Source organism: Sciurus carolinensis, chromosome 16, assembly GCF_902686445.1.
Source record: "Sciurus carolinensis chromosome 16, mSciCar1.2, whole genome shotgun sequence".
Taxonomy (NCBI): Eukaryota; Metazoa; Chordata; class Mammalia; order Rodentia; family Sciuridae; genus Sciurus; species Sciurus carolinensis.
This window is the reverse complement of record NC_062228.1, coordinates 17772215-17798460: the sequence shown is the minus strand read 5'-3', so window position 1 is coordinate 17798460 and position 26246 is coordinate 17772215. Positions and strand designations below refer to the sequence as shown.

At 52.1% G+C, this 26246-nt stretch overlaps 1 protein-coding gene and 1 pseudogene across 3 annotated transcripts; one reads left to right on the top strand and one right to left on the bottom strand.

Moving 5' to 3' along the window:
• Positions 1-17661, bottom strand: part of LOC124966805 (nuclear cap-binding protein subunit 2-like) — a 30098-nt pseudogene extending 12437 nt beyond the window's left edge.
• On the top strand, positions 9585-25713 carry Ripor1 (RHO family interacting cell polarization regulator 1). Of its 3 annotated transcripts, none has more exons than XM_047528517.1 (22): positions 9585-9700; positions 17893-18019; positions 18115-18267; positions 18430-18508; positions 18943-18966; positions 19061-19114; positions 19243-19395; positions 19490-19553; positions 19635-19678; positions 19752-19877; positions 20387-20535; positions 20609-20738; positions 20822-22162; positions 22257-22375; positions 23205-23340; positions 23608-23743; positions 23889-24050; positions 24298-24456; positions 24592-24788; positions 24874-24957; positions 25074-25164; positions 25305-25713. In XM_047528517.1, the coding sequence occupies exons 2-22, from the start codon at positions 17916-17918 to the stop codon at positions 25400-25402; spliced, it is 3603 nt and encodes a 1200-aa protein (XP_047384473.1). In that variant the 5' UTR covers positions 9585-9700; positions 17893-17915; the 3' UTR covers positions 25403-25713. The 3 variants fall into 3 exon arrangements, with proteins under 3 accessions (XP_047384473.1, XP_047384472.1, XP_047384471.1); XM_047528516.1 differs by lacking the exon at positions 9585-9700 and adding an exon at positions 16914-17066 and having other exon boundaries at positions 22260-22375; XM_047528515.1 differs by lacking the exon at positions 9585-9700 and adding an exon at positions 16914-17066.
• The last annotated feature ends 533 nt before the right edge of the window (positions 25714-26246 follow it).

Below are 26246 nucleotides of genomic sequence, written 5' to 3'. Positions count from 1 at the left end.
GCAGCCTTTCAAACACCCATTGAGATGTTGCACATAATCATTTAGATATTAGCCCCATTTGTCACCAATATCAACAGTCCCTAAAATCCTACCCTAACCCCACCTAGTTACAACAGATTCTCCCAAAGTTCACAATAACGTACACACTAAGACCATCTAGCTAAGTGTGGCAACATCTGCATGACCCCTCCCATCTGACAGGTGACAAACTCCTGCCAAGAAATGGCCAATATGAATGTTGACTATGTGCAGACTGCTGAGTCTGCAGTTTGCATTTGAATTTGTTTTTTCCTCTGTGGTACTGAGGATTGAACCCAAGAGTGCTCTACCACTGAACCGCATCCCCATCCCTTTTTATTTTTTATTTTCAGACACAGTCTCACTAAGTTGCTCAGGTCAGTCTTAAACTTGCAAATCTCCTACCTCAACCCCTCAAATAACAGAGATTACAGGCATGCACTATCACACATGGCTAATTTCTGATTTTTTTTTTTTTTTTTTTGGTACCTGGAATTGAACCGAGGGGCACTTTACCACTGAGCCACATCCCCAGCCTTTTTATTTTTTTATTTTGAGACAGGGTCTTACTAAGTTGCTCAGGGCCTTGATAAATTGCAGAGGCTGGCCTAAAACTTGTGATCTTCCTGCCTCAGCCTCCCAAACTGTAGGATTACAAGCATGAGCCAACAAGCCCAGTTCTGATTTCTAATACTTTTAAAATGTTCAAATGCAGAGGAACACACCACTGACTTGGGAGGCTAAGAAAGAAGGATTGTGAGTTCAAGGCCAGCCTTGGCAATTTAGTGAGACCTTATCTTGAAATTAAAAAATTTAAAAAAATAGAAACGGTTGAGGATGTAACCTACTGGTAGAGCATTTCTGGGTTCAATCCCAAGTACAAAAAAAGGAAGGGAGAGAGAGAGGGAAGGAGAGAGGGAGGACAGGAAGAAAAGGAAGGGTTTAAAGAGAAACTAATACTAGAAATCATATGTAATTTCTGAGTGCCTAGGAAGGATAAGAAGCTTGGCATCTTGAAAGTACATTAGAAATAGTCCTATAGTTTTGTAGATTTCCATGGAACACCAAAGGTTGTCATTATGTGGAAACTCAGTAAGGAAACAAGGTGATTTTGTGTCCTTGGGAGTTGGGGATCTTGAAACTCTGCAAAGATTCTGAGATGAGCCCCTAGGGTACAAGGGCCCTGGTTTAATGAGGACTGCCTAAAACAAGGCAAAAACTAACAACTCCACTGCCTCTCATGATAGAGCAAATCTAAGGTTTTAGATAAGAAAGGGGATGGAGTGAAAAAACCACGTCCTTACTGCTCTCAGGTTTCCTGCAAGAAATCCCAGTGGAGAAGACTCGGGCTGGCTGGGTAAATGAGTCATGGTTTTATAAGCCAAGGGAGCTGGAAAGTGGATTCCAGGAAATAAGCAAGGAGGAATCGCAGGGAAAGTTTTCAGTTTTAGTGTGAAACTGTTTAGCTGCAATGCTATTCTGGGAACTCAGGAGAAAAACAGCAGTGAGAAAGACTAGAGAAATTGTGAGGATCCAGACAGCTCATGTGAGAGAAAGCCTGTGTCTTTGGGCAATTTGAAACAACCGATCAAGATGGCATAGACTGGGCAAGTTACCAAACAGGGAGATAACTTCCTAGTGCCCAAGACCTCCAGTCATTCATAATCCAACAGGTATTCATTGAGCACCCCGCAAGTTCCTGTGATAGGGAGTTGTAAGTGAGGCACAATGGTCCCAGCCCTGCAGAAATCATAGCCAATAAGCAAGTCATCGCACTTGAGTTAAGTAATGAGGAAGAAGGTTCAGGGATGTGAGTCTACTGTGAGGTCCTAGAAGGCTTCTCTATACCTGAGAGAGGAAATGTTCAGAAATAAAGAAGGTCAGGCTGAATTCCAGGCAGAGGCCTGGAATAGAGTGAGCTACAATAACTGCAAGGAGAGTAATTTTGGGAATAGAGGCACAAGAAAAGACTGGATGGACAAGGGGGTTTACTTTATCATAAGCTGTATGTTTGTTTTATGCAATTTTCTGTATTTGTTTTGTTTTGCAATTAAAAGAGGACAACAGCAACAACAAAAGACTAAATGGGTCCTTTCTGTTCTATTTTGGGCAAATTTAATAAGGTGGAGGGGGCATCTCCTAAGTACCAGGCAGCTTGCTTGGTGCCTTTTGTTTATTTACAGAGCAATTCTGTTCCTCAGTGTTTACTGAGCTCCCTGAGCCAGGCCCACCCATGAAGCAGAGGGCACAGCAGGATCAAAGAGCTGAGGTGAGACCACCCAAAGCAGTCTCAGGGAGGAACAAGGAGTCCTGTGGTGCTATGGCCTGAAGGAACACAGGGCTAATCTTCAGACTTTAGTCTAGTGGGAGTAGAATAAGTTTGGAGAGATTAGATCCATGAGAAGCCAAGGCCATGAGGGGGAAGTCACATCTCAGCACATTCTCTTCTGTGTGACATTAGAAATAATTAAACTGGGGACTGTAGCAGCTGCAACCAGGACTCTTCAGGAATTCAGGCCCTCCCTGAATGACACATAGGCCAGCACTTCTGCTGTGCAGCCCTGTGGGTGAAGGGAATCTCTTTAGGTCCTTTTACCAGATGTGCTGACTTGTGGTCACCTGCACACCAGCAACCCCTTTGGCTTCCTGGGACAGTACCCTGGGCTCTCAAGAGCCTGGGCTGATGGCTACTTTTCTCCCAGGGCAATTCGCTTCTGGTCCATACCCTTTAGGCCTTCACAGATCCTGATTCAGCTCACAATGGCATCTGGGGAAGCAGGGGAGCCTTGGACAAGAAGGTAAGACCCTTGTGTCCCATCCCATTCTGGTCCTGCTAGCACTGTGCTGACTCTCAGGTATGGCCTTGCTCTCCCTGGAACTCAATGGCTTTTGAGATCTGAACCCTCTGAGGGTGGGAACTGGGCACAAGTTGAGTCACATGATGCAACCTGGATCTGGTCTTGGAGTGGGGAGCCCTGGACATAAGAACGTTGGCCCTTTCAAAAAAGGCAGCAGGAAGTGAGGAAGAAAGCATTGAGCACTATGAGGGCAAAGAAAGAGGTTCCTGATCTGCACTAGTCCCAGGGAAGTATTCCAAAGAGAGTGGTTTCCCAGCTGAGACCTAATAGGTAAGCAGGAGTTAGGCAGATGAAAGAGTTAGAACTAGCCTGTGCAAAGATGGGGAGGCATGGGAAAGCACAGTATATTCGGAGGCCATGAAGAAGTTCAGTCCGACCAGAGATAGGACTTCCTGTGGCAGGGAATGGAGGGAAAGATGGGGGTACTGAGACCCTAGGTATCATTGGGTCGAAAAAAGAAAAGGCCCTGGAAGTTGTTGGGATGCTCCAGAGACAAGAATTAAGGAGAAGGGAAGGGGGCCCAGCCCCAAAGGAGCAGAAAAAGAGCCAGTTCAGAAGACCCAAGAGGAGCAGTAACAGAAATCAGAGGGAGCTTCTAAAGAGCGGAGAATTGACTGTGAGCCACACACCTGGAATAGCTTGAAGTAGGAGAGGTCTGAGAAGTGGAGGAACAGGGAGCACTTATTCCTCCTGAAAAGGCTTAGGGGTGTGGAGGCAGTTTTAACAGTGGTGGTGATGTTCCAGGGTCCCTGACCTGTGGCAAGGTTTGAGTATGAGCAGGGCAAATGCACCAGACCTAACAGGTTGGACACTGCATACCAGTGATTATCCATTCACAAAAATAGAACAAGTCCATGGGCACCCCTGGAGTTGGGGGTATTTGGGCAAGTCTACAACTGCAGTGTGGACACTTCCCACATGGTGGCACCAAAGATCAACTCTAGATTTGGGCTTGGCTGTGGCAGCGCAGGGGTCAGCAGTTTGGGGATCCTGGGCCGAATTTGGTGTCCCATAGCTGGAGGAGACTGCCAGATGCCTGGTGGCTGGGGCCTTCTGTACCAAAACACCTCTCATGTCCCTGTCAGAACACTTCTAGGGGTAGAAAATCCCAGAAATAAAACTACACAACACACATGGCGGCATTCAAGGGCCTGACCTGAAAGGGTCCCAGGGGAGCAGCTCATTCCATGATCTGGAAGAAGCAAGGACGTCCCTCCCAGTTGTCCCTTAGGAGAAGGGAGTCAGGAAGGAAGGAAGGACGCCCAGCCCAGCCTGCGGGGACATGCAGTCATCCCACCCTAGCTCAGCACGGCCCTGCTCACAGCTCCCCCTGGAGGCCGAAGGTAGACCAGTGCCGACAAGGGTAGAGACTGCCCAGTCTTGGGCGAGTCCCCAGGGAAACAGCCTGGAAGTTTAAACCTCCCAGTGTAGAGCCAGTTTGGAGCTTCCCCAATAAGTAATGATCATGTCGCTTTTGAAATGATGCTATGTTCACTGAAAACTCTTCCTAGTTTAAGTAAATATAAAGAAATGCCAACCAAGTGAAACCACAATGCTCAGACAAGATGGTCACTACTGACAGCTCTCAGGGTAAATCTGATGGATGCAGGTCCAACTGAGGAGACTCCTGCTACACAGGCAGTGCTGGAGCCCTCTCCATTCCCCTGTGCGTATTGTGTTGAGCACATTTCCATATTCATAGATATAAAATGCTTCTCCCCACCCTGCCCTGACCCTACCTCCTTTCCTCTCCTCCAACCTACATAATTCGAATATAGCAAGCTCATTCTTACCTCCTGGTCATTGCTCTTGCTGTTTCATCTTCCTGGAGCACTCTTCCTATGGATCATTCCATGACCGCTTCCTTGTAATTTCGATCTCAGCTCCAATGTTACCACCTTAAAGAGAACTTCTTCGATCACCCTGAGTAAAGTAGCCCCTAGCTCAATCTCTCCGAACTTCATTACCCTGGCTTGTTTTCCTCACAGCTCTTCTCTATCAGAAATCATTTTATCTAGCTGGGCATGCAGTGGTACACACCTATAATCCCAGAGACTCAGGAGGTTGAGATAGGAGGATCTCAAGTTCAATGCCAGCCTCAGCACTTTAGCAAGGCCCTAAGCAACTTAGTGAGACTCTGTCTCAAAATAAAAAATAAAAAGGGCTAGGGACTTGGCTCAGTGGTGTAGTACCCCTGGGTTAAATCCCAAATACCAAAAAACAAAAAAAGATAAGAAATCTTCTTATCTATATGTTAATTCATTTATTGTCTATCTCTTTTGGCTAGAGTATAAACTCCTTGAGATCAGGGTTCTTGCTTATCTGGTCCACCACTGTGTCCCAGCATCTGGAACAATGCCAGGCACAGAGTAGGTACTCACTACATGTCTGATATCTATTTTTAGTGGCCACAGAGTATCTCAGAGCATCCAAAACCACCTTCAACCCTCTCTCTCCTATTGATAAGCTGTGTTATCCATTTTGCACTGGTTAAACAAGTCAATAATCAACATCTCAGGCACCAATATTTTCCTGCTTGAATAATTATTTCTTTGGGATAAACTTCTCAAAGAGGAATGTCAGGATGAAAGGGAGATTTGTACTTGAAACATACTGAAAACACTACTCGGAAACCTCAAATCAATTCCCACTCTTCTGTTCATCAATACCAATCTCAGGCCAAAAAAGGGTGTTTTCTTGTTTATATTTGCATTGTGCTGCTTATTAATGAGATGAAGTGCCCAGCTTCAATTTGCAATTTTAATGAGTGAATGGACGGGTGCAGTTAAAGCATCAGAAAGGAAAAGAGGCTTCAAGAAACAGCAGGGTGGGAGTGGTAAAGCCTAGACTCAAACACAGGGCAGAATCCTTGGTACTTGCCCTGTGACACACATGATGGAAAGTAGGGTCCAGGCTGGGGATGGAGGGAAGAGGTTGGTTGTGGGTACAGGCTTAAAGTCCCACACTTAGCCCTCTCAAACATGCCTCTGCCCCCTTCACACACTGAAGTGCACTAGCAGCTTACTTTTCTGGTACTTTGGTCCTGTCTCACTTGACCATTGTCCCCTTCAGAAGCTGTCTCCATCCCAGATGCCTCTTTCCTTTATCTACATGTCCAGTTGCCTTCTAGATATGTTCTTCTGGATGGTTCCCAGACCCCTAAGATGGCACCTGCTCAAACTATGTCATTTTCTCTATAACCCCATCCTCCACCTCACTGAAGAAAGACTAGCATTCACCCATTACCCAGGCCCAACCTCCTCCTCACCCCACTTTGGTGACACAGAAAGTACAGAGACTTGGAGCAGAAATGGATGTAGCATAGCATCACCTCTGGTCCCCCCCAGAGTTGGTGGTCACACCGCAGGCATTTCACAAATGCTTGCTGAATATCTGGAAAATGAGTGAATGATGTAGCCACAGGCACAGTAAGGAGCAGGCTTCTTTCTAGTCTCTCCTCATAGAAAACTGAGGGGAAGCTGCATAGCAGAGGGCTGTAACCCCTGGGGGCTATGTTGCAGGGTAAGGGGGAGCTCAAGTTTACCCAAAGTGGAACAGTACCATGTGTGAGCACTTGGGGCTCACTAGGCTCTTGACACCCTCTGCCATCTGTTAGAGGGATTTTTCTCAGGCGTGAGTCCACCCTTCCAAGAATGTGAACTCCTCCAGGTTAGAAGTGCCCATGATTCCTTGCTGCACCCAGCTCCTAGCCCAGCATGAGGCGGAGGATATGCACAGAGAGCAACGCCTGGCTCAGGCAGAGCTGAACTGATGATGACTCAGGGAGCTGAGCCGAAGCTCAGACTCAGCCCTTCCCAACCACAATGTTGTGGAAACTTTCTACCTTTCCTGAACTTCAGGTGTGTCCTCTGTGTACAGGGTTTCTGCTGTATCCTTCCTGACCCAGGTTACCAGTTGTTAGAAAGGTGTCTGGCCCTCAGATGCTGCCCCTCCCTCTCTCAAGTACCGTGGGCAGGGGTAAGAGGGCCAGGAGAATTCACAGGTGTGCCCTCTATTCATTGCCACACAATTTGTGCCTGGTCTTGGTCACAGACAAGAAATATAGGCAGTGATGGGTGCTTCAAGAGGTGGTGACTGGGAAACCAGAGGACCTAGGTTCCCCGGGTTGGCACATTTGAGCAGTTTTTCAAGTGAATGGGGGGAGTAACATTCCAGGCAGAAGGGAGACTCAGAGAAAAGTCAGAGGCCAGAGGGAAGGGACCATGTTCAGGAAGCTACAGGCAGGCTGGTGTAGTGCAGGCCAGGTGTAGAATAGGTGGGAGATAAGGAGGTGAGATCATCTTAGGGCAGATCTTGGGCCTTAGAAGCCCCATCAGTGTCTAGACTTATCCTGAGGGCAATGGGGAACCAATGAAGCCTCCTTAGCAGGAGAACAATATGATCCATTCATGATTTATAGAACAATAATATGATCTGATTTTTTTTTTCTTGTGGTTCTGTGGATTGAACCCCAGGGCACTTTACCATTGAGCTACATCTTCTTTCATTCTCTCTATTCTTCTCTTTCTTTCAACAAGTTCCCAACAAGTTGCCCAGGCTGGCTTTGACATTTGATCCTCTTGCCTTAGCCCCTCAAGTTGCTGGGATTACAAGTGTGCACCATCATACACACATCATCATACACACATCAGCACATCATCAAGTGTGCTGGTTTATAATCCAGTTCTTGATTTAAAAGACTACTGAAGCTGTTGAAGATCAATTTCTGAGGACAAAGGTAGAGACAGAAGGGCCACAATAGATAGAAATTCAGGACTAGGTATGAGCTGAGGCAATGGAGAGATGTGGCCAGGCACAGTGCTGAATGGGTGACTGTGAAGAATAAGGGAATCATTATTAAAAATAGGGATTTTAGGGTTGGGGATATAGCTCATTATAGAGCTCTTGCCTATCATGCAAGAGCCTACATACATCAGTTTGATCTCTAGCACCGTTAATAATAATAGTATTAATGGAAATGGCTGGGCAATGGCACAGCCACAGTTCTATACCACTGCCACTCCAGTGACCAGTATGCTGCCCAGCCCTGGATACTCAGTAGGTATTTTGAATGAATGAATAAATGACAGAGCACTCTCTTGATGGGTGTGGTGGCACACATCTGTAACCTCAGCAACTCAGGAGGTCAAGACAAGAGGATCTCAAGTTTGAGGACTGTCTGGCAATTTAGAGACCCTGTATCGAAATAAGAAAATAAAAAAGTCTGGGGTTGTAGCTCTGTAGTAAAGCACCCCTGAATTCAATCCCCAATACTGCAAAAGAAACCAAATTTCCTGAATTTCTACTGTGATCCAGGACAATAGTGACAAGGACTCCTATGGTCCCTGCCCCCTCATTACTTAGAGACCCACAATCAAGCCCCTGAGCACACATGGGTATGCATGCTGCCTGTCCCTGGTAATTGACTGGAATTGAAGGGAATTGACTGGAAGCTGGACAGGGAGTGGCACAGGGAAGGGATATGCAGAGAAAGGGCTTGGAGGATGCTTTGCTGAGGAGGTGACTTTAGAGATGTTTAGGGGCCAACTGGTGCCCAATTTGACAGTTCCAGCGAGGTTCAGTTCCAGGCTATGGTTCTGGCAGGTGTCTGGGTTAAAATGGTGCTTTGCAGAGATAAGGGCAAAGGAAAAAGAGGATATCTTCAGACAAACATGAGAACTGGTGGATCATCCATAGAGGGCGTCCAGGGCTCTGTGGACAAAAGAAGACCAAGAGGAAGACTCTTGGGAAAAGTGAACTGGGAGAAGCTGAGGGGTGTCTCTGGTAAGAGCCTGGGAGGGAGGGAATATCAGTTGTCCATTGCCTTACTGGGTTGTCAGAAAAAGCTCTCAGGACATGGGTCAGGGACAGATACTATAAAACCTCTGAAAGTTCCTCAGCCACTTCTGAGTATGCCTGACTTGCCTCTAAAGATGAGAGAGCTATGGGTGGAGACTCAGGGTGCCCAGGTTTGGAGGTCAGCTTGCCTTTTAATCCCAGGGCAGGATCAGCTCTTAGTTCTACCTCAAACTACTCCTGGGGAGAGCCAGCATCGCAGTGAGGGCTTTAGGAATGATAGGCTCTGGCCCCCATAGCCAATATGTGCCCCAAGGGTGCACACTGGAACCCTGCCAGGGTCCCCACCAATGCCCCAGGAGCAAAGCCTGAGACTCTCCAGGAACAAGGACCTAAAGAGTGGTGAATGCATGGTCTAGCTATGAACCCACACTTACCAGTCAGACAATAGCAGAAAGGTCAGCCTGATCCCACAACGGGGAAACTAAGGCCGACTGAAAAGGCAGGGAAGTCATCGTCTGGACACAAACGGTGTCAAATAGCTAGGCTTCTAACCTTCCTCTCGCCTCCCCAGAAACCAATGCAATCAGCAATGCACCCATTTCAGGTGGTCATAGACACCGGGTCTGAAAGGTCTCTACAATAGTAGGGACCTGGGGAGGAGTAAACAGGAGGGGATCCCTAGCTCCTCCCGCTTTAAGATCTGCGTGTGGCTCCGAGAAAGCTGCTCCATTCCCGCAGACGCCCTCATTTGCCCCAAGGTCTCCCCTCCTTACAAGCTGGCGGACTGGGCGGGCCACCAGCCTGCCCCGTTACCCGAAAGGGCGGAGCGAGCCGTGGGCGCCTCCGGGGGTGCCGGAGCCGGGGGAGCGCAGGAGGAGGGGCCCAGCGGGCAAGGGGAGGGGCGGGGTGGCGGGAGGGGCAGGCGCCGGCGGCGGCGACAGCGACAGCAGCAGCTGCGGCGCGACCAGGCCCGGCAGCGCCTAGCGCACCGGGAGCGCGAGGTCCTCACAGCCCAGAGCAGCCATGTGAGTGTCCGCGCGGTTTCCGGGGGGTGTGGGGTGGCGCGGCGGTTCCGGTGCCTCTTCCACCCGGGCCGCCCCATGGGTCTGGGATCTGCGGCCCTGTCCCTCCTTGCCCGGTTCCCGGGACCCCAGGCGCGCCGTTTCTTTTCTCCCCTCCCCCCGGGCGCGAAGGACACAGCTTCGCTCCACAAAAGCCGCCGCCTTGTGTACTGCAGCTCCAGGCGCTGCCTCCTAACCTCCCACGTCAAGGCCCTGGCGGCTGGTCCCTTGGGGCTGTGGGGTGGATTAGGCCGGAGGGTGGGCCCTAGGCGCCAGCCTGGGCCTTGGAGGGGTGCTCTCCCGGAGCTCCCGCTGCTCAAGCGGAGGGGAAAGGCGGATCTATGGGGAGGGGCAGTGCAGGCGGCCTCAGAGATGAGCTAATTATCCTGGCCCTGCGGGCAAACCTAATCCGCTTTGGGACAGGGACCGCGGTGACTGGGGGTCCCAGGCCGTGCTCTCCTTCCAAACCTGGCGTAGCTGAAGGTGGAGAAGATTGTGCTGGCGGGGTCCGGGGAACAGATCCTGGAAATGGAGGTTGCTGTGGGGACTCGGCAAGCAGCGAGGCCTGGACACCCTGCAGAACTGGTTTGGGGAAGGGGCTGCTCACCAGAGCTAGAGGCCAGGCAAAGTCAGCTTCAGCACCCTCTGACCTCCTGTCCCGGTTGAAGCCTGACCCTCTTACTGACCTTTCCATGCCAGTTCTGATGTGTTCAGGCTGTCCCACTACCCCCAACACCTACAGCTGCAGTCTAATATAACAGTAACGGTACCCTGGCCACTATCTGTGGGGCTGCGCCCTGGGCCTGCCATAATCAGCCTAGGCACAGCCTGCTGAGGAGGGTTATGACCATCTGGCAAATGCAGAAGCAGGCCCAGAGAGGTTAGTAACATTCTCAAGGTCACACAGCCCGTTTGGGGAAAAGCAGGAATTAGATCTGAATCCTTGCTCCGGCACTGTCCATCTTTGTGGTATTTGTGTGGTGAGTGTGTGAAAATTGCGGATTTAAGTATAAAATACTCCTACTGGCATGGCTACCTCTTGCACCTCCTCCCTACGGGTCCTGAGTCCTGTGGGCCGCGGCGAGAGAGAAGCCGGATGAATCGTCCCAGGGGTCTGAGCTTGGGGGGGAGTAAGGGTTTCACGCAGGACGTTGCGCTGGGTCCTGCCTAGGTGGAAAAGCAGGCGGGAAGGGCGCGGGTGAGTCACCCCGGCCCGGTTCCTCCGCCGCCGCTCAGACTAAGCTCGGGGGAGGCCGCCCGGCTCCCAGCGTGCGGCGGGACAGGGAATGTGACCAGCTGACCAGGGAGGAGGCCGGCAGGAAGTGAGGCCTCCAGGCCGCCTCCGCCCGGTTCCGGGGTGGGGGGTCCCAAGCCGCGCAGCACCCCCTCCCTCCTTCCCTACACTCTCTGGTTGGCAGCTGCGGGATGACGTCAGCAGCCCGGTTTGGGGCAGTTGCCATAGAAACAGTGGCAGACTCTGGAGCGACCCCCTTCTCCCTTGCAGCCGCCCCAGGCCCGGGGTTATTTTTAGAATGTTTATCTCCGCTTGGGGCTGCCCAGCGGCGAGGCGTGGCGTGGCTGCACCAGGGTCTCCCGGTGAGGCGGCTGGCCTGGCATACCAAAGAGCTGGGCAGTGAGGGTGACGCACCTTCTGCCCCACAGGGTGTGCCAGTCTTGGCTGTAGGAGGTGTTGGGGGGGCCAAGAATTGGTGTCAAGCAGACAGGTCAGAGTTTCATTCACTACTGCCCTGATCTGGCTGTGCTGCAAGCCCCCTAACCTTTGTGACCTGGGACTTGCATTCTTTCCCTTGTCTAGAACAAGAGTGTAGGGAGGACATGAACTCAGACCCTTGCTCTCACGAGTTGACATGGCACCTCTCCCTTAGCTCAAGGAGTTAAGCCCTTCCTATCCACCCTCCGCAGGAGAGATCCTGCCTACCCACCCTCCGAAATAGTCAGTCAGGTACATTCTGATGGTCATTTAAAGGGTTATTTAAGTCCCTGGTTCCTGTGGGATTAGGGGAATAGGTGGCAGCAGAGCCCTAGCCAGAGAAAGAAAATTGATGGGACAATCAGTATGCTTGAATCAGAATCCCTCCACCTTGCCCCAGTCCAGGGCAAGTAACAGCAGGTGGGGCAGAGGAACTGACCCCAACTGTGTCCTATAGGTGACCCTTTTCCAACGGGTCAGGATCCTCTTCCTGTGTTCAGGCAGCTCAGCTCCCCCACTCAGCTCCCTCCCTCCTCCATCTCCCAGGTGCTGAGGCCCTGGTGAAGGATCCAAGAGGTTAGAGTAGTGAGCCAAGCAGATAGGCCCCAGCCCCCACAGGATTCAGTCTGGTGGGAAGACAAACCCTAAAGAAGAACTGACAACTGAGTTATGTGGCCTTGGGGATCATAGAAAGGAAGCTGTGAAGGTGCCCAAAAAGGGGAAACCAACTCTGGGCAGGCTTTCTGGAGGAAGAAGTTACAGGATCAGACCTGGAGAAGGAAGAATTGATCAGGTTGAAAATAGTGAAGAGGGCAGGAGCAATGGGGGCTGCTGCTAAGGTACAGAAGAACCTTGCAGAGGGGGTCACAGTTGCTGAGGAGCAGGGCATTGGGAGGGAGGGGATAGGCCTCAAAGGGCCTTATGGTCATGTTAGAGTCTGGGCTTTACCTTTGAGGTAGGAGGTAGCTGAGGATGTTTCTCAAAAATCCAAACAGAGGAATATGTCTGAATCCTGACCCTGCCACTTACCAGCTGTGTAATCTTGGGCAGACTGATGATCATTAATAATAATAGCAGTTAACAATGGTCATGTGCTAAAAGGGGAGGTAGGATGTCTACCCCAACTTCCCTAACCCACATACAATTCTCCCTTTTCCAAATACTCCCTATACAAGGAGGTATCTCATTGTCTTCCCAGCAGCCCTGTAAAGTAGTGGTAATGCTGTTATTATAAGCCTCATTTTTAGGGGTATCTGAAGCCCAAAGCTTAAGAAGGTCTTGCCTGAGGTCACAGAGGTGGTTACCCTCAGGTATCTCAGCTGTGAAATGGGGCTAATAGAATTTACCCTTTAGCATTGTTACCAGAATTAGATGGTATTTGTTTGGCATGGTGCCTAGCATATAGAAAGAAAGGGTTTTTTTGGCATTACTAGGTGACTGGAATTTTCAGAACAAGGTGTTGTTACTAGATAAAGAATGAGGGCTGGGTTGTGGCTCAATGGTAGAGCACTTGCCTCGTATGTGTGAGGCATTGGGTTCAATTCTCAGCACCACATAAATAAATAAATAAATATATATATATATATATATATATATATATATATATATATTGTGTCCATCTACAACTAAAACAAAAGAATGAATAGTTGGCCAGATATAACCGGTTGCACACCAGTATCCCAGCTACTTGGGAGGCTGAGGCAGAAAGATCGCAAATTGAAGGCCAACCTCAGCAACTTAGTAAGACACTGTCTCAAAATTTAGAAAAAAAAAAATACTGGGATATAGTTCAGTAGTAGAGCACCCTTGGGTTCAATACCCAGTACACCTCCCCAAAAATATAGATAAAGAATGACTGCAGGTTGGAGTGGAGACAGGGAGCCCATTAGGAAGCTGCTTAAGATTCTAGGGAAGAGTTGGTAATAGCTGGAACCTGACTTCCAGCTAAAAAGGTAGAGGTGACAGTAGATTCCAGATATTTGAAAACTGAACCTGGCAGGAGTAGGTGATTGAGTGCATGCCAGGGGTAACTGAGCCACCCAGGATGACTCCCAGTTTCTAGAACAACTGGGCACATAGATGGTGGGGCTGTCATGGACAGGTTAAGACTGGGGAGAGTTAGGTGTAAGGAGGAAAATGGTGAATCCAGTTTGGGGACCTCGAACTCAGCTCATCCCCTTACCACCCACTGTGCATTGTCCCTTAGCTTCTGGGAAGGCATCATAGTTGGATATGCAGGCCTACTGCTCACAACAATGGTTTGGGCAAAGGACAGAAGGGAGCTGGCAACATTTGATGACATTTAGCTGAGGAAGATGCACATGGACCAAAGGTGGGGAGGAACAGGCCCATTCTGCAGGGAAAGAAAATATGCAGCCAGAGCAGAAAGTAGAAAACCAGGAGTACATTGCCTCTTGAAATTCAAGGCGAAGGGCTGGGGATTTGGCTTAGTTTGTAGAGTACTTGTCTGTCAAGCACAAAGCCCTGGGCATCGTGAAAAAAAGAAAGAAAGAAATTCAAGGGGAAAAAGGGTTTAAGGAAGAAGGAACCCACCAAGTCAAAAGCTTCAGCTGAGCTCAAGCAGGATAAGACTAAACATTAGACACTGGGTTGATTCATCAACAGGGAGGTCGTTGATGACCCTGTCTGGACTCGTCAGGGGAGTGGTAACTGGAGAAGGTGGACCAGGGTGAGAAAAGTAGTAATGGAGTGTGGTGGACTGCTTTTCCAGAAATTCTGCTTAGAAAGGAGAGGAGAGATGGGGTGAGGAATGGGGTAGCTGGAAGGAGACACAAGGTCCCAGAAGGCCATTTCTTTTTGTAGTTACTTATTTACCTGTGTGTGTGCACGAGAGCATGTGCACTGCTGGAGATCAAACCCCAAGACCTTCAGCACAAAAGCACATACTTACCACTGAGCTACGCCCCCAGCCTTTTATATTATTCACACAAATCCAACTTTATTATTAAATCCAAATATATACACAAAGTAGTCAGGTACAGTGGCATGTTCCCTTTAGTCCCAGCTTGCTTGGGAGGCTAAGGCAGAAATATCATTTGAGCTCAGGAATTCAACCCTGGGAAACATACAGAGACCCTGTTTAAAACACACACACACACACACACACACACACACACACACACACAGAAGAGGGGAAAGTGTATATGTCCTAAGTGTACATTTGATACATTTTTGCAAAGAAACACACCCATAATAGGATCAGGAAATAGAACCCAGAGCAGGAAATGGAACATTGCCAGTACCTTGGAAGACCCCTTGTGCTGCCTTCCTGTCATAGCAACCCAGGGGTAACTACTCGTCTGACTTTTGTCAACACAGATTAGTTTTGCCTGTTTTTGAACTTCATTATCGAGGGAATCATACATAGGTTTTCTCTCTGTCTTTTTTTTTATTCACCCTTACTGCTGCATGAAATGGTATATTTTCATTCTTTTTGCTGTATAGTAATTCTCTATTATTATTATGTATTCTCTATTATTGATGGACATTTGGATAGTTTCCAGGGTTGTTTTCACTTTTCGTGTGGGAGTGACTTGAGCTTGGAGACTTGTGGAGAAAATCTGAAACACCCATCTTCTATGAGAAGGGAGAAAGAGGCTGGGGTCATACAGGAGGATTTACCAGGTACAAAGTAAGAACTGGCTGAGGTTGAGAATTGCTCTGTGGTTCCAGCCAGGCTGCTGTGTCAAGACCTCTGGCAGCTCCCTCCAGGCTGTGTGCAGGTGCAGCAAAGACAGGGAGTTGGGTTGCCAGGGTTGGTTTCTGCCAGCTGGGATAAAGGCACAGAATGCTGAGGATAGTAGCAGGATGCAAGTGATGGCAGGGTGGGTGTCGATGTAGGGTTAGGGTTAGGGTTAGGTTGCAGGCTGGGAGGAGGGTATGCAGTGAGGTAGAGAAAGTAGGAGGGAGCTGGCAGAGAGAAAGAAAGCAGAGGCGGACTTCGAGCTTCATGCAGGGTGGTGTCTGTGAAATTCTAGGCTGTATCTCCAGTGACTGGCACATACTTGGCTCAAGATTGTCACTTAGTGAAGAGCTGAATAAATGAGCTGAGAGCTCAGGGGACCAGAGGTCTCAGGTAAAAAGCAGGTTAAATGGGAGTGATGGAGAGAGCTTGGAGGCTGTGGTGTTCATGGTGGGTGGCTGAAAGGAGCAGAGGGTCAGTGTTGGCTGGGTGGACAATCTGTGGGAATGCATAGATCACCAGTGGGTGCATGGTATCCAGTCTGGTAGTAGAAGAGGACAGCATTTCCTGAACTGGGGTCCTTGGGCCTCTTAGAGCTGAATCTGTAAGGGAGTAAGTGGATTTACTGCATATTCGGACTCCCGAGCCCAACCTGGGCTGGAGGAGAAAGTAAGCACAGTGTGGCAGAATTGGGCCTACGGAGCAGGAGTGTTTTATGCGGTGGGGAAGCATCCAGCCCCTCCATGGTCAGAGGATGGGGTACCTGGACATGGTGATCTCTATCCATAATGGAGGTGGACAAGAATAATCAAGGAAGAAATATTGGGAGCAGGCACCAAGGGAATTCAGGGCCTAAGGGGCCCATGAGTTGGGGATCAGAAGGCTGAGGCCTCAGCCCTAGGATGCAATTCCTGCTAGAGACAAGACCCTGGATGGGGCGTGGGACCTGATCCTTTTTCTTGGGCTTGAGAGGAGGAGTACCCAGACTGAGCACATACCTTGTGAGTGTAGGGTGGGAGTACTGCAGGGGGCTGTGGGATTCTCTGCACCCAGTTCCTTTTCCACTTCCGTCTTGAGAGAGTAACACATTATATGGGGTTGATCTAGTCCCACTTTCAGCCCCTCCCTCTGCTCAGCTTTCCAGATCCCTCATGCTCAGCACTTTACTCTCTGCCTTCCCTTGGCAGTCTCTCCAATCAGAACCCCCCACTCCCAACTCTCCACACTTCACACATCTAGAACCCCAGCTTTCGGCCCTCTGTATGTTCAGCCTTTCGTCCACAGCCCTTAACAGTTACTCAGAGCAATCTACTCCTTTGTGTGTGTGTGTGGGGGGGTGGGTACCAGGGATTGAACCCAGGAACATTTAACCATTGAGCCACATCTCCAGGCTTTTTATTTTTTATTTTGAGACAGGGTCTTGCTAAGTTGCTTAGGGCCTCACTAAGTTGTTGAGGCTGGCTTTGAACTCACCATCCTCCTGCCTCAGCCTCCTGAACCACTAGGATTACAAGGCCTGCGCCACCACACCCAGCTAGAGCTACCTACTCCTAACTGTCCCCCGTGGTCTCCTCATTCTATCCATCCTCGTGCTCAACTCCCTTCACACGCACTCCTGACCCCAAACCTCGTCAGTCCTCTCCCCGAGGAGAACCCCTAATCATCACTCCCAGAGACCAGGCGGGCCGAGGCCTGATGCCCCCCTAGTCCAGCCGGTCCCGCCCCATCCCGGCGGGTTGAGTCAGGCGGCAGGAACTGGGCGGGGGGAGGCGCCGAGAGGAGCCGAAGCCAGAGCGGCCGGGAGCAAGCGCGGAGCCCAGTGGGGCCCGCACCTAGTGGCCCTGGCCGACCGGGACGCGGGGAACGAGCGCGGGACCGGGACTGTCTGGTACTTACCATGAGCGCCAAGAAGAGAGGTAGGACCCAGCATGGGGTTCGAAGGCTCCGGGCCGACCACGGTGGATGCAGGCTGAATTCTGGGGGCCAGGGTTGCGGGTTTCACGCGAGCGGGTGGGGTCTGCCAGAGATCCTTCCCTGCCGAGGGCAGGGGTGAAGGCGTGCGTCCGTGACTCAGTTTCCAGGTCTCAGCCACAGGAAAGTGGAGGGGGCGGGGCACTTCTCGGCACTGCCCCCCACCCTGGGAAACTCCCGGAGGGCCCTAGCGTCTCGGCGCTGGGGAGCGGGTGGGAGCTGGGGGAGTAGTTTACTCTGGGCGGACGACTCGCAGCAGCCAGGCCCGTGCCGGCCGGGCCTGTCCGGTAGCTCTACAGGGCTCTCCCCGCCACGCCCCGTAACCTCCCGCGGCCTCTCGGGGTGGGGGCACCAGCACTCCGGGTCCACTTGGGGGGGCGATCAGGGGCAGGGCTGGGGAGGCCGCCCCGCCCTCGGGTAAACAGGCGCTTCCGCACATTCTTTGCGCGCCCCGCCCCTTTCCTGCCCCTTCCCAGCTGGAGGAGGGTCCCCGCGCGACCCCACCTTCCTGCCCCGCGGCAGGCGGAGCCCGCACCGCCGCAGGAAGTGGGGGCCGAGCCGAGGCCACGCCGAGTCCGAGGCAGAGTCGCCTACAGCTGCCCTGTCATTAGCCCGGGTACCGGCAGGCTAAGAGGACCAAGGCAGGAGTCCACTAGGGGGGCAGCTGTACCTGGTGACCGGAAGGACCTTCTCCAGCCTTTGGACTCAGCTGGGGGGGGGGGGGCTTCAAAGACCAGACTGGTGCTGGACACCCGCCCCCCGCCATCCCAGGGAGCCCCGCGAGGACTCATTCCATGATGTCCCTGTCGGTGCGGCCGCAGCGCCGCCTGCTCAGTACCCGAGTCAATAGAAGTCAGTCCTTCGCAGGCGTCCTCGGCAGTCACGAGCGTGGGCCCAGGTAAGCGGTGGAGGGAGTTAATGGTTGGGTCAAGAGAGTTGATGGGGTTGGGGAATTCTTGGCTTGTCCTTTTCTTAAGGCAGCCTCTTCTTTAGGAACTTCCAGGTCTTAAACCCGCTGGGGCCTCCAAGAAAGCCCCCAGCGCTCTCCCGGGTGTCCAGGATGTTTTCTGTGGCTCACCCAGCACCTAAGGTGCCGCAGCCAGAGCGGCTGGACCTGGTGTATGCTGCCCTTAAGCAGGGCCTGACGTAAGCAACTCCCTCCCCACCTTTTATCCCTAGATCCCTCCCCAAGCCCCTCTTTTCTGTTAGTTGGACATTTCCCTAGCTCGGCACCCTCTCCCTGTTGCCAGTACCTTAGGCAGCTTGAGGCTGGAGAAGTGAGTTGACTCTTGTCATCTCTTTCTCTAGAGCCTACTTGGAAGTGCACCAGCAAGAGCAGGAGAAGCTCCAGGGGCAGATAAAGGAGTCCAAGAGGAACTCCCGTCTGGTGAGTGATGGTAGGGATGCTCTGGACTAACACCCTTTGCCTTTGTCATATAGAGGCTGGGCAGGCCAGCCCATGTGACAGCTGGGCTATTTTGCGGGGTGACCATGTCCAGGTGTGAGTAGAAAAGGGAGTATTAGGAAAGACAGAGGGCATTTCTCCCAACTTCTTTGCTGTGCACACTTTCTACTTGAGAGCAGTGCCTGCTCCCAGGAGCTCCCAGTGGGGGAGGTCGGATCTCCACAGACATGACAATAGGAGATTATCTTGCAATAGTAGTAAAGAGAGGGCGTGGGTTTTTTCCTGGGAAAAAAGGAAAAGCTTGCAGAGGAGGGAATGCTTCTGTTGGGTATTGAAGGATAGGTCTGGGTGGGCAAGTGCCCCTGGTGTGGTCCTCTTTATACCTCCTAAATATCCCTTCTTGTTTTTCTCTCTAGGGCTTCCTATATGATTTGGACAAGGTGAGTGTATATAAAATAGTGTTGGAAGGGGTTGGCTCATGGGGAGGGGAAGGGGTCTTAACCTAGGGCCCCTCCTGACCTACCTTTCCCCCAGCAAGTCAAGTCCATTGAACGCTTCCTGAGACGACTGGAGTTCCATGCCAGCAAGGTACTTGCGCAGTACACGAGCAGAGTGGGATGGGGGAGGGTTTAGGCAAAATAGAGAGATGGGGGGTGCAAGTCTCTGGGTGAGCAACCCCAATAATGATTCTCAGTTCCCCTCATTCACCTTCCCAGATTGATGAGCTCTATGAAGCATACTGTGTCCAGCGGCGTCTCCGGGATGGCGCCTACAACATGGTCCGCGCCTACAGCACTGGGTCCCCAGGGAGCCGAGAGGCCCGGGACAGCCTAGCTGAGGCCACCCGGGGACATCGAGAGTATACAGAGGTAAGAGAGTCACTGAAGCAGGCACAGGGTGTGACAGGGCTGGTGAGAGGAGATTGGTTCTTCATTCCCTCCTGTCCCCACCCCTTCCTCCCAGAGCATGTGTGTGCTGGAGAGCGAGCTGGAGGCACAGCTGGGCGAGTTTCATCTCCGGATGAAAGGTATACTAAGTTGTGGGGGCAGATGGGAGGCAGGAGGGAGTATGTTCAATACGGCACAGCTAATTCTCCCCTTACTCCCAGGGCTGGCCGGCTTCGCCAGGCTGTGTGTGGGCGATCAGTATGAGGTATGAGGATGTGCAGGGGAGGGATGGAAGGGTCATAACCCCAAGGGCTGCCTTATCCTACCTATTTCCTCAGATCTGCATGAAATATGGACGTCAGCGCTGGAAACTACGGGGCCGCATTGAGGGTAGTGGAAAGCAGGTGTGGGACAGTGAAGAAACAGTCTTTCTTCCTCTGCTCACAGAATTCCTGTCCATTAAGGTAATTTCTCTGCCTAGGTCTACAGGACATTGTGGTTCTGTAAACTTCATGATCTTATGAACCCCTTATAATCTTCCTGACCCTGAGACCCTTACTCTCTTATGATGCCCTCATGACTCCATGGCCTTGTGAATGTATGACTTCTTAACCTTCATGACCCTGTGATGATCTCTGTGGCCTAAAAAACAACCTTTGTGATTTCTAACTTCATGGCCTCCATGACCCTATAACTGCCTCATGATCTTCTGACTCTGAATATTTAATGCCCTGAGCCCCCATGAGGTTGTGACTCTCATGATCTCAATGACCCTATCAACTCAGACCTTTATGATCTCCATGTTACCATACTGCTTCAAGCCTCCATGGCCCCATGACCCTGAGAACCCCAATCCTCATGGCCCCGTGACCCTGTGACCATCTTATAACCTCCACATATATTCAGACCTCTGATTACCAGGAGCTTATGGCCCCTGCATCCCTGTGATCCCACCATACATTCTTGGCTACAGGTGACAGAACTGAAGGGCCTGGCCAACCATGTAATTGTGGGCAGCGTCTCCTGTGAAACCAAGGATCTGTTTGCTGCCCTGCCCCAGGTTGTGGCTGTGGACATCAATGACCTTGGCACCATCAAACTCAGTCTAGAAGTCACATGGAGGTTGGTGCGGCCGAAAGTCTTAGGGGCAGGGCTAGGAGGGTTATGGCACCGCTAATGGCTTTTCCCTCCTCAGCCCCTTTGATAAGGATGATCAGCCCTCTGCTGCTTCTACTGTCAACAAAGCCTCCACTGTCACCAAGCGCTTCTCCACCTATAGCCAGAGCCCACCAGACACACCCTCGCTTCGGGAGCAGGCCTTCTATGTGAGTCAAAGTTCAGACCCAGGCCTCTCCATCTCCCAGAGGCTTTTTTGGGATGTTCTGAAATGTTCTTCCTTCTCTCTTAGAATATGCTACGGAGGCAGGAGGAACTGGAGAATGGGACAGCATGGTCCCTGTCATCTGAATCTTCAGATGACTCATCTAGCCCACAGCTCTCAGGCACTGCTCGACACTCATCAGTCCCCAGGCCCCTGATGCAGCAGCCTGAGCCCCTGCCCATCCAAGTTGCCTTCCGAAGGCCTGAAACCCTCAGCTCTGGGCCTGTGGATGAGGTGGGGGCCATGGCCCCAGTCCTAGCCAACGGACATGCCCCCTACAGCCGGACTCTGAGCCACATCAGTGAAGCCAGTGTAGATGCTGCCTTAGCTGAGGCTTCAGTGGAGGCTGGGGATTCAGAAAACCTAGCCCTAGGACCTAGCTCACCTGTACACCCAGATCCCACTCAGGAGTGCCCCAGTTGTGTTCCTTCTGCCCCAGACACTAGCCATTCTGCCACAAGCCCCACTTTCAGTACAACCAGCCCGGTGCCCATATCTATAGACCCTGTCCCATCTGCACCTCGAGACTCAGTGCATAAGGCCACAGACTCTAGCCCTTCTAAGCTGCCAAGCCCTACCCACACCACTATAAACTCCACCTGTAGTGCCATAAGCCCTATCAATAGTGCTCCAAGCTTCACATCCACTACTACCCACAAGCCATTGCTCTCTACCCTCACCACTACTGACTCTATCCCCAATACTTCAGGCCCAGGTCAGACCATGGCAGTGTGGACCCACACTACTCCAAGTCCCACCCATACTACTACAAGTTCCACCCATGCCACCACAAGCCCCACCCACACTACAAACCTCATCCATACCACTGCAGGGCCCACCCACAAAGCCAGGATGTCAACTCACACCACTCCCAGTGCTATGAGCCCAGCAGTCCAGACCACAAACTCCACAGTTACAACTGTAAACCCTTCCACTTCTGGGGATATTGCTATACTTCCCACCCTTTCTGCAGATGCCACCCTCCCAGGCACTAACCCCTTGCCCTGTAGCCACTCAGCCTCCACTCCCTGTATTCAGGCAAACCCCACAGCCCCCAGCACTTACTTCCCAAGTCCTGTCTGTTCTGGTTGGAAACCCCTCACAAGCCCTGCCCCAGATCCCCCAGAGCCCATCCTTCAGAGCCTAAGTTCCCCACCGTCACCCCTAGCCCCTGTACCCCAGCATTCAGAACTTAGCCTGGCCACAGCTACTCAAGTCCCAGTTCCAGGGGCAATTGGAGGGACTGGGGACAGGAGACTGGAGGAGGCCCTCGGGGCCCTAATGGCTGCTCTGGATGACTATCGTGGACAGTTCCCAGAGCTGCAGGGCCTGGAGCAGGAGGTGACCCGGTTGGAGAGTCTGCTTTTGGTGAGGAGGGCTGGGCTGGGCTGGGCTGGGCTGGGGCAACACAGGGAGGGCAGCCAGGTAGTGGCAGCAACTCTCACCTGCTTTACTACCCCAGCAGAGACAAGGCCTGACTCGCAGCCGGGCCTCTAGTCTCAGCATCACTGTGGAGCATGCCCTGGAGAGCTTCAGCTTCCTCAATGAAGATGAAGATGAAGATGATGGTCCTGGGGACAGGTGAGACTGGGGGCTAGGTGAGAGGAAAGAGATGAAGGGGAAGAGGTAAGGCAGTGCCAGGTGGAGGAGCAGGTGAGTTGGAAGAAAGGCAAGATGGGGGAACAAGTGAAGTGGGTCCAGGTAGAGTGCATGAGGATGGACTTGTTGGCAGGTGTGTTCACTCCTCCTGTGTATACCTCATGTGTGTCCTTGATGCCCATGTCTCCAACCCCATCCATCTCCAGTGCTTCTGGCGACCGAGCTCCTCATCTCTGCAATGTCTCCCTCCCACATCAGTCCCCATCAGCTTGTGAGCCTCCTGCCTCTCCTCTGTATGTTGGCCTCACCTTGGACCTACCCTCTGAAGGAGTTCTTTCAATGCACCCCCACACACCCTGTATCCCCCAGCATCGGTCCTCTCTGTCTCGATCCCGAATCTCCTGGAGGCCCCAGTCCCTCAGCTCTCAGTTCTGGAGTGACCCTTACCAACTCTGGTTTGAGAATCGTGCCCAGTCCCTCCTCCCTCTACTGCTTCCAAGGTTCCGGCCCCATGCCCTGCGCCCTTCATGGTCTTCGTGTTTTAAACCATTCCACCTACAACCTTACTCCTGCCCATCCCAACCCTGGCAGCCCCCTGGAGTCCTAGCTGGAGGTGCCACAGGGCAGACTGACTAGCACCCTGCTACTCCCTCCTGGTTGCAGCCCCTTTCCCCTCAAACTTACCCATTGTCTTTTGTCTGGCGTTATTGTGTTCTTTCATTCTGGGATGGGAGGAGCCCAATAAAAATAAACACTGGTGACCAGATGGTGATGTGTGCTTTTGGGGTGGTTAACCCCATTTTTCTCTCAGGCCCCCAAGCAACCACCTGGAGGCTGGGGCTGAGGACAGCTCAGACTCACCCAGTGCTGGTCCCCTCAGCACGGGGTGTCCAACTCTGGACGCTGCCTTGGTCCAGCACCTGCACCACTGCAGTCGCCTCCTACTGGTGAGGCTGGTGGTATTTCCCTCACCCTTCCCTTGTACCCTTTGTCCCATAGAGCCTGCACTCTAATCCTGGTCCTCTGAGTTTCATACCCTAATGCCCCAAGACCCTGGCATTTGTCTCTTGCTGAATGGAAGACCTCCCACACTCTGGTCTCCCCCCGACCCTGGAGTCTCTCCCAATGCATGCTTCCACTTGTAGTCCCTGGATTCCATCCCCCCTCAAGCTCTACCCCAGGGTCTGAGCTACTCAGCCACCCCTGTTCTTCAGAAATTGGGCACATTTGGGCCCCTGCGCTGCCAGGAGGCGTGGGCCCTGGAGCGGTTGCTGCGGGAAGCCCGAGTGCTCGAGGCAGTATGCGAGCTTAGCAGGCTATGGGAGATCCCTGCCACCTCTGCCCAAGATGGTAAGGGCTCTTGTGCACCTGGGCTCTGGTGACTGTCTTGAAGCTCCTACCTTACCCCACCCCTATGTACATGTCTGTCTGCCCCCTCTTCCATCTGCTCTGTTGCTGATGATTTCCTGCCACTCTCCCTCCCACCTCCTCACAGTGGTGCAGTTCTCAGCCTCTCGGCCCGGCTTCCTGGCCTTCTGGGACCAGTGCACAGAGGGACTCAGCCCCTTCATCTGCCCTGTGGAGCGGGTGCTTCTCACCTTCTGCAACCAGTTTGGTGCCCGTCTCTCCTTGCGCCAGCCAGGCTTAGCCGAGGCTGGTGAGTGGGCTTATCTACCTGCCCCTTCTGTCCTTTATTGGCTCCCTAGTGATGGAGAACTCAGGGAAGCCTAGGCTAACCCACACAGACATATGAGCTGAGCGCTAGGGAGATTAGCAAAGGCTTGTGCCCATATGGGTAGGGTGTAGGCAGGGAGCCCTTGCAAGTGAGCATGGGACAGGAACATTCTCTTCCTACTAAAAGCCTGGACCCAACCTGACTCAGGCTGTGGCATTGCCTTCCACAGTGTGTGTGAAGTTCCTGGAGGATGCTCTGGGGCAGAAACTGCCCAGGAGGCCCCAACCAAGCCCTGGGGAGCAGCTCACCATCTTCCAGTTCTGGAGTTACGTTGAAGCCTTGGGCAGCCCTTCCATGGAGACCTATGTGACTGAGACTGCTGAGGAGGGTGAGGCAATGGCCTTGATCACAAAAATGGGTGGATCTGAGTGTGTGGATGAAGACTTAAGGACAAGGCCTCTGACCCTAGGAGTCTCCTTACCTTGCCACCTTGTCCCAACCCTCCATTCCTTCTTTGTTTCAGTGTTATTGGTGCGGAATCTAAACTCCGATGACCAGGCTATTGTGCTGAAGGCCCTGAGATTGGCACCAGAGGGGCGGCTGCAAAGGGATGGGCTTCGGGCCCTGAGCTCCCTGCTTGTCCATGGCAACAACAAGGTCATGGCTGCTGTCAGTACCCAGCTCCGGAGCCTGTCACTGGGCCCTGCTTTCCGGGAAAGGGTGAGAGTCAAGCAGGGCTTCCCTGAGGGCAAGGGTTCTGGACTCCTACTGTCTTGACTAAATCTGCCTTTCTGCTCTTGCCCAGGCCCTCCTGTGCTTCCTGGACCAGCTTGAGGATGAAGATGTGCAGATTCGAGTGGCTGGATGCCTTGCCCTGGGCTGCATCAAGGTGACCCTTGACAACCCATTCACCTTCTCTCTCCCCTCTGGCACCCCCATCCCTGGCCTCCTCCTGCTTGTTCCACTGAACCACTGAACCCACCTTGTTATTCTGTTCCCTAATAGGCTCCTGAGGGCATTGAGCCCCTGGTGTACCTGTGCCAAACAGATACAGAAACTGTGAGGGAAGCTGCCCGGCAAAGCCTGCAGCAGTGTGGTGAGGCTAGGAGATGAGAGATGTGGGTTAGATGAATTCTGGGACATCTTAGCTTATGGGAGTAGGGTGAGATGGGGCTGGAGGAAGAAGGGACAGGATGAATCTAGGGCCACTCCTAATCCTATCCTCATGCATTACAGGGGAAGAAGGACAGTCTGCTCATCGACGGCTGGAGGAGTCATTGGATGCCCTGCCCCGAATTTTTGGGCCCAGCAGTATGGCCAGCACAGCATTCTAAACTCTCCATATACATGCTCCTAGTGCCCCTTCCCCCTCACTTTCAGGGCTCACCAGGCACTGGCAGGGTGGGTGAGGGCTGGCTACAGAAACCCCTCCTTCCCCACAAATTCCCTTCAATGAAAATCTAATATATTCTTCTGTTACCCTTGGGGTTGGTAGAGTCAGTGCCTGCAGTCAAGTGCCTCCCAGCCTCGGCTCAGCACATCCCTTGCCACAGAGTGTCCAGATCCTGGTCACCCTGCCTCTGCCTCACCATATCCCTTGGTTTTTGTATTTTATTTACAGAGTTTTACAGAAAAATAAAAATTAAAAAAAAAAAAAAAAGCCTTTCCTACATGGCCTGATGTACTCCTGACCCTCCAATATGCCCTTCCTGACAGTGGTGTGTCCACATTCCAGCTGTGACAACAACATTCACATTTGCCCTGGAAATCCGGGTGGAAGAAAGCCCAGAGGCTGGGAACTGGGCTTGGAGAAGAGAGCAGGGGAAGAGGGTAGAGAGCATTGCTAAAGAGGTTCAGCCTGCAGCTGGTCCTAGGAATGACAGCTCTGGGCGGAGCTGAATGGAGTTGGCTGAGACAACCCAAAGGGTGCAGTCCTGGGAACATGTGGCTAGTGAGCAAAAAGGAAGTTAGCCAGGAAAAGCCTGCACGGTGCAGCTGCACTTATGGCCACGAGGGGGCAGCAGAGCTGCATCAGTAGATGCCAGGATTCTGGGTGTTACAGGAAGAGGCTGAAGGAGCTCCTGGGGAAACTTGCTGAGAGGAGGCTGGAAATCCAGATGTCTGTCCTGTCACCTAGGACGGCAATTCCCTTCCCTCCCTTCCCTCCCTGAGCTGCCT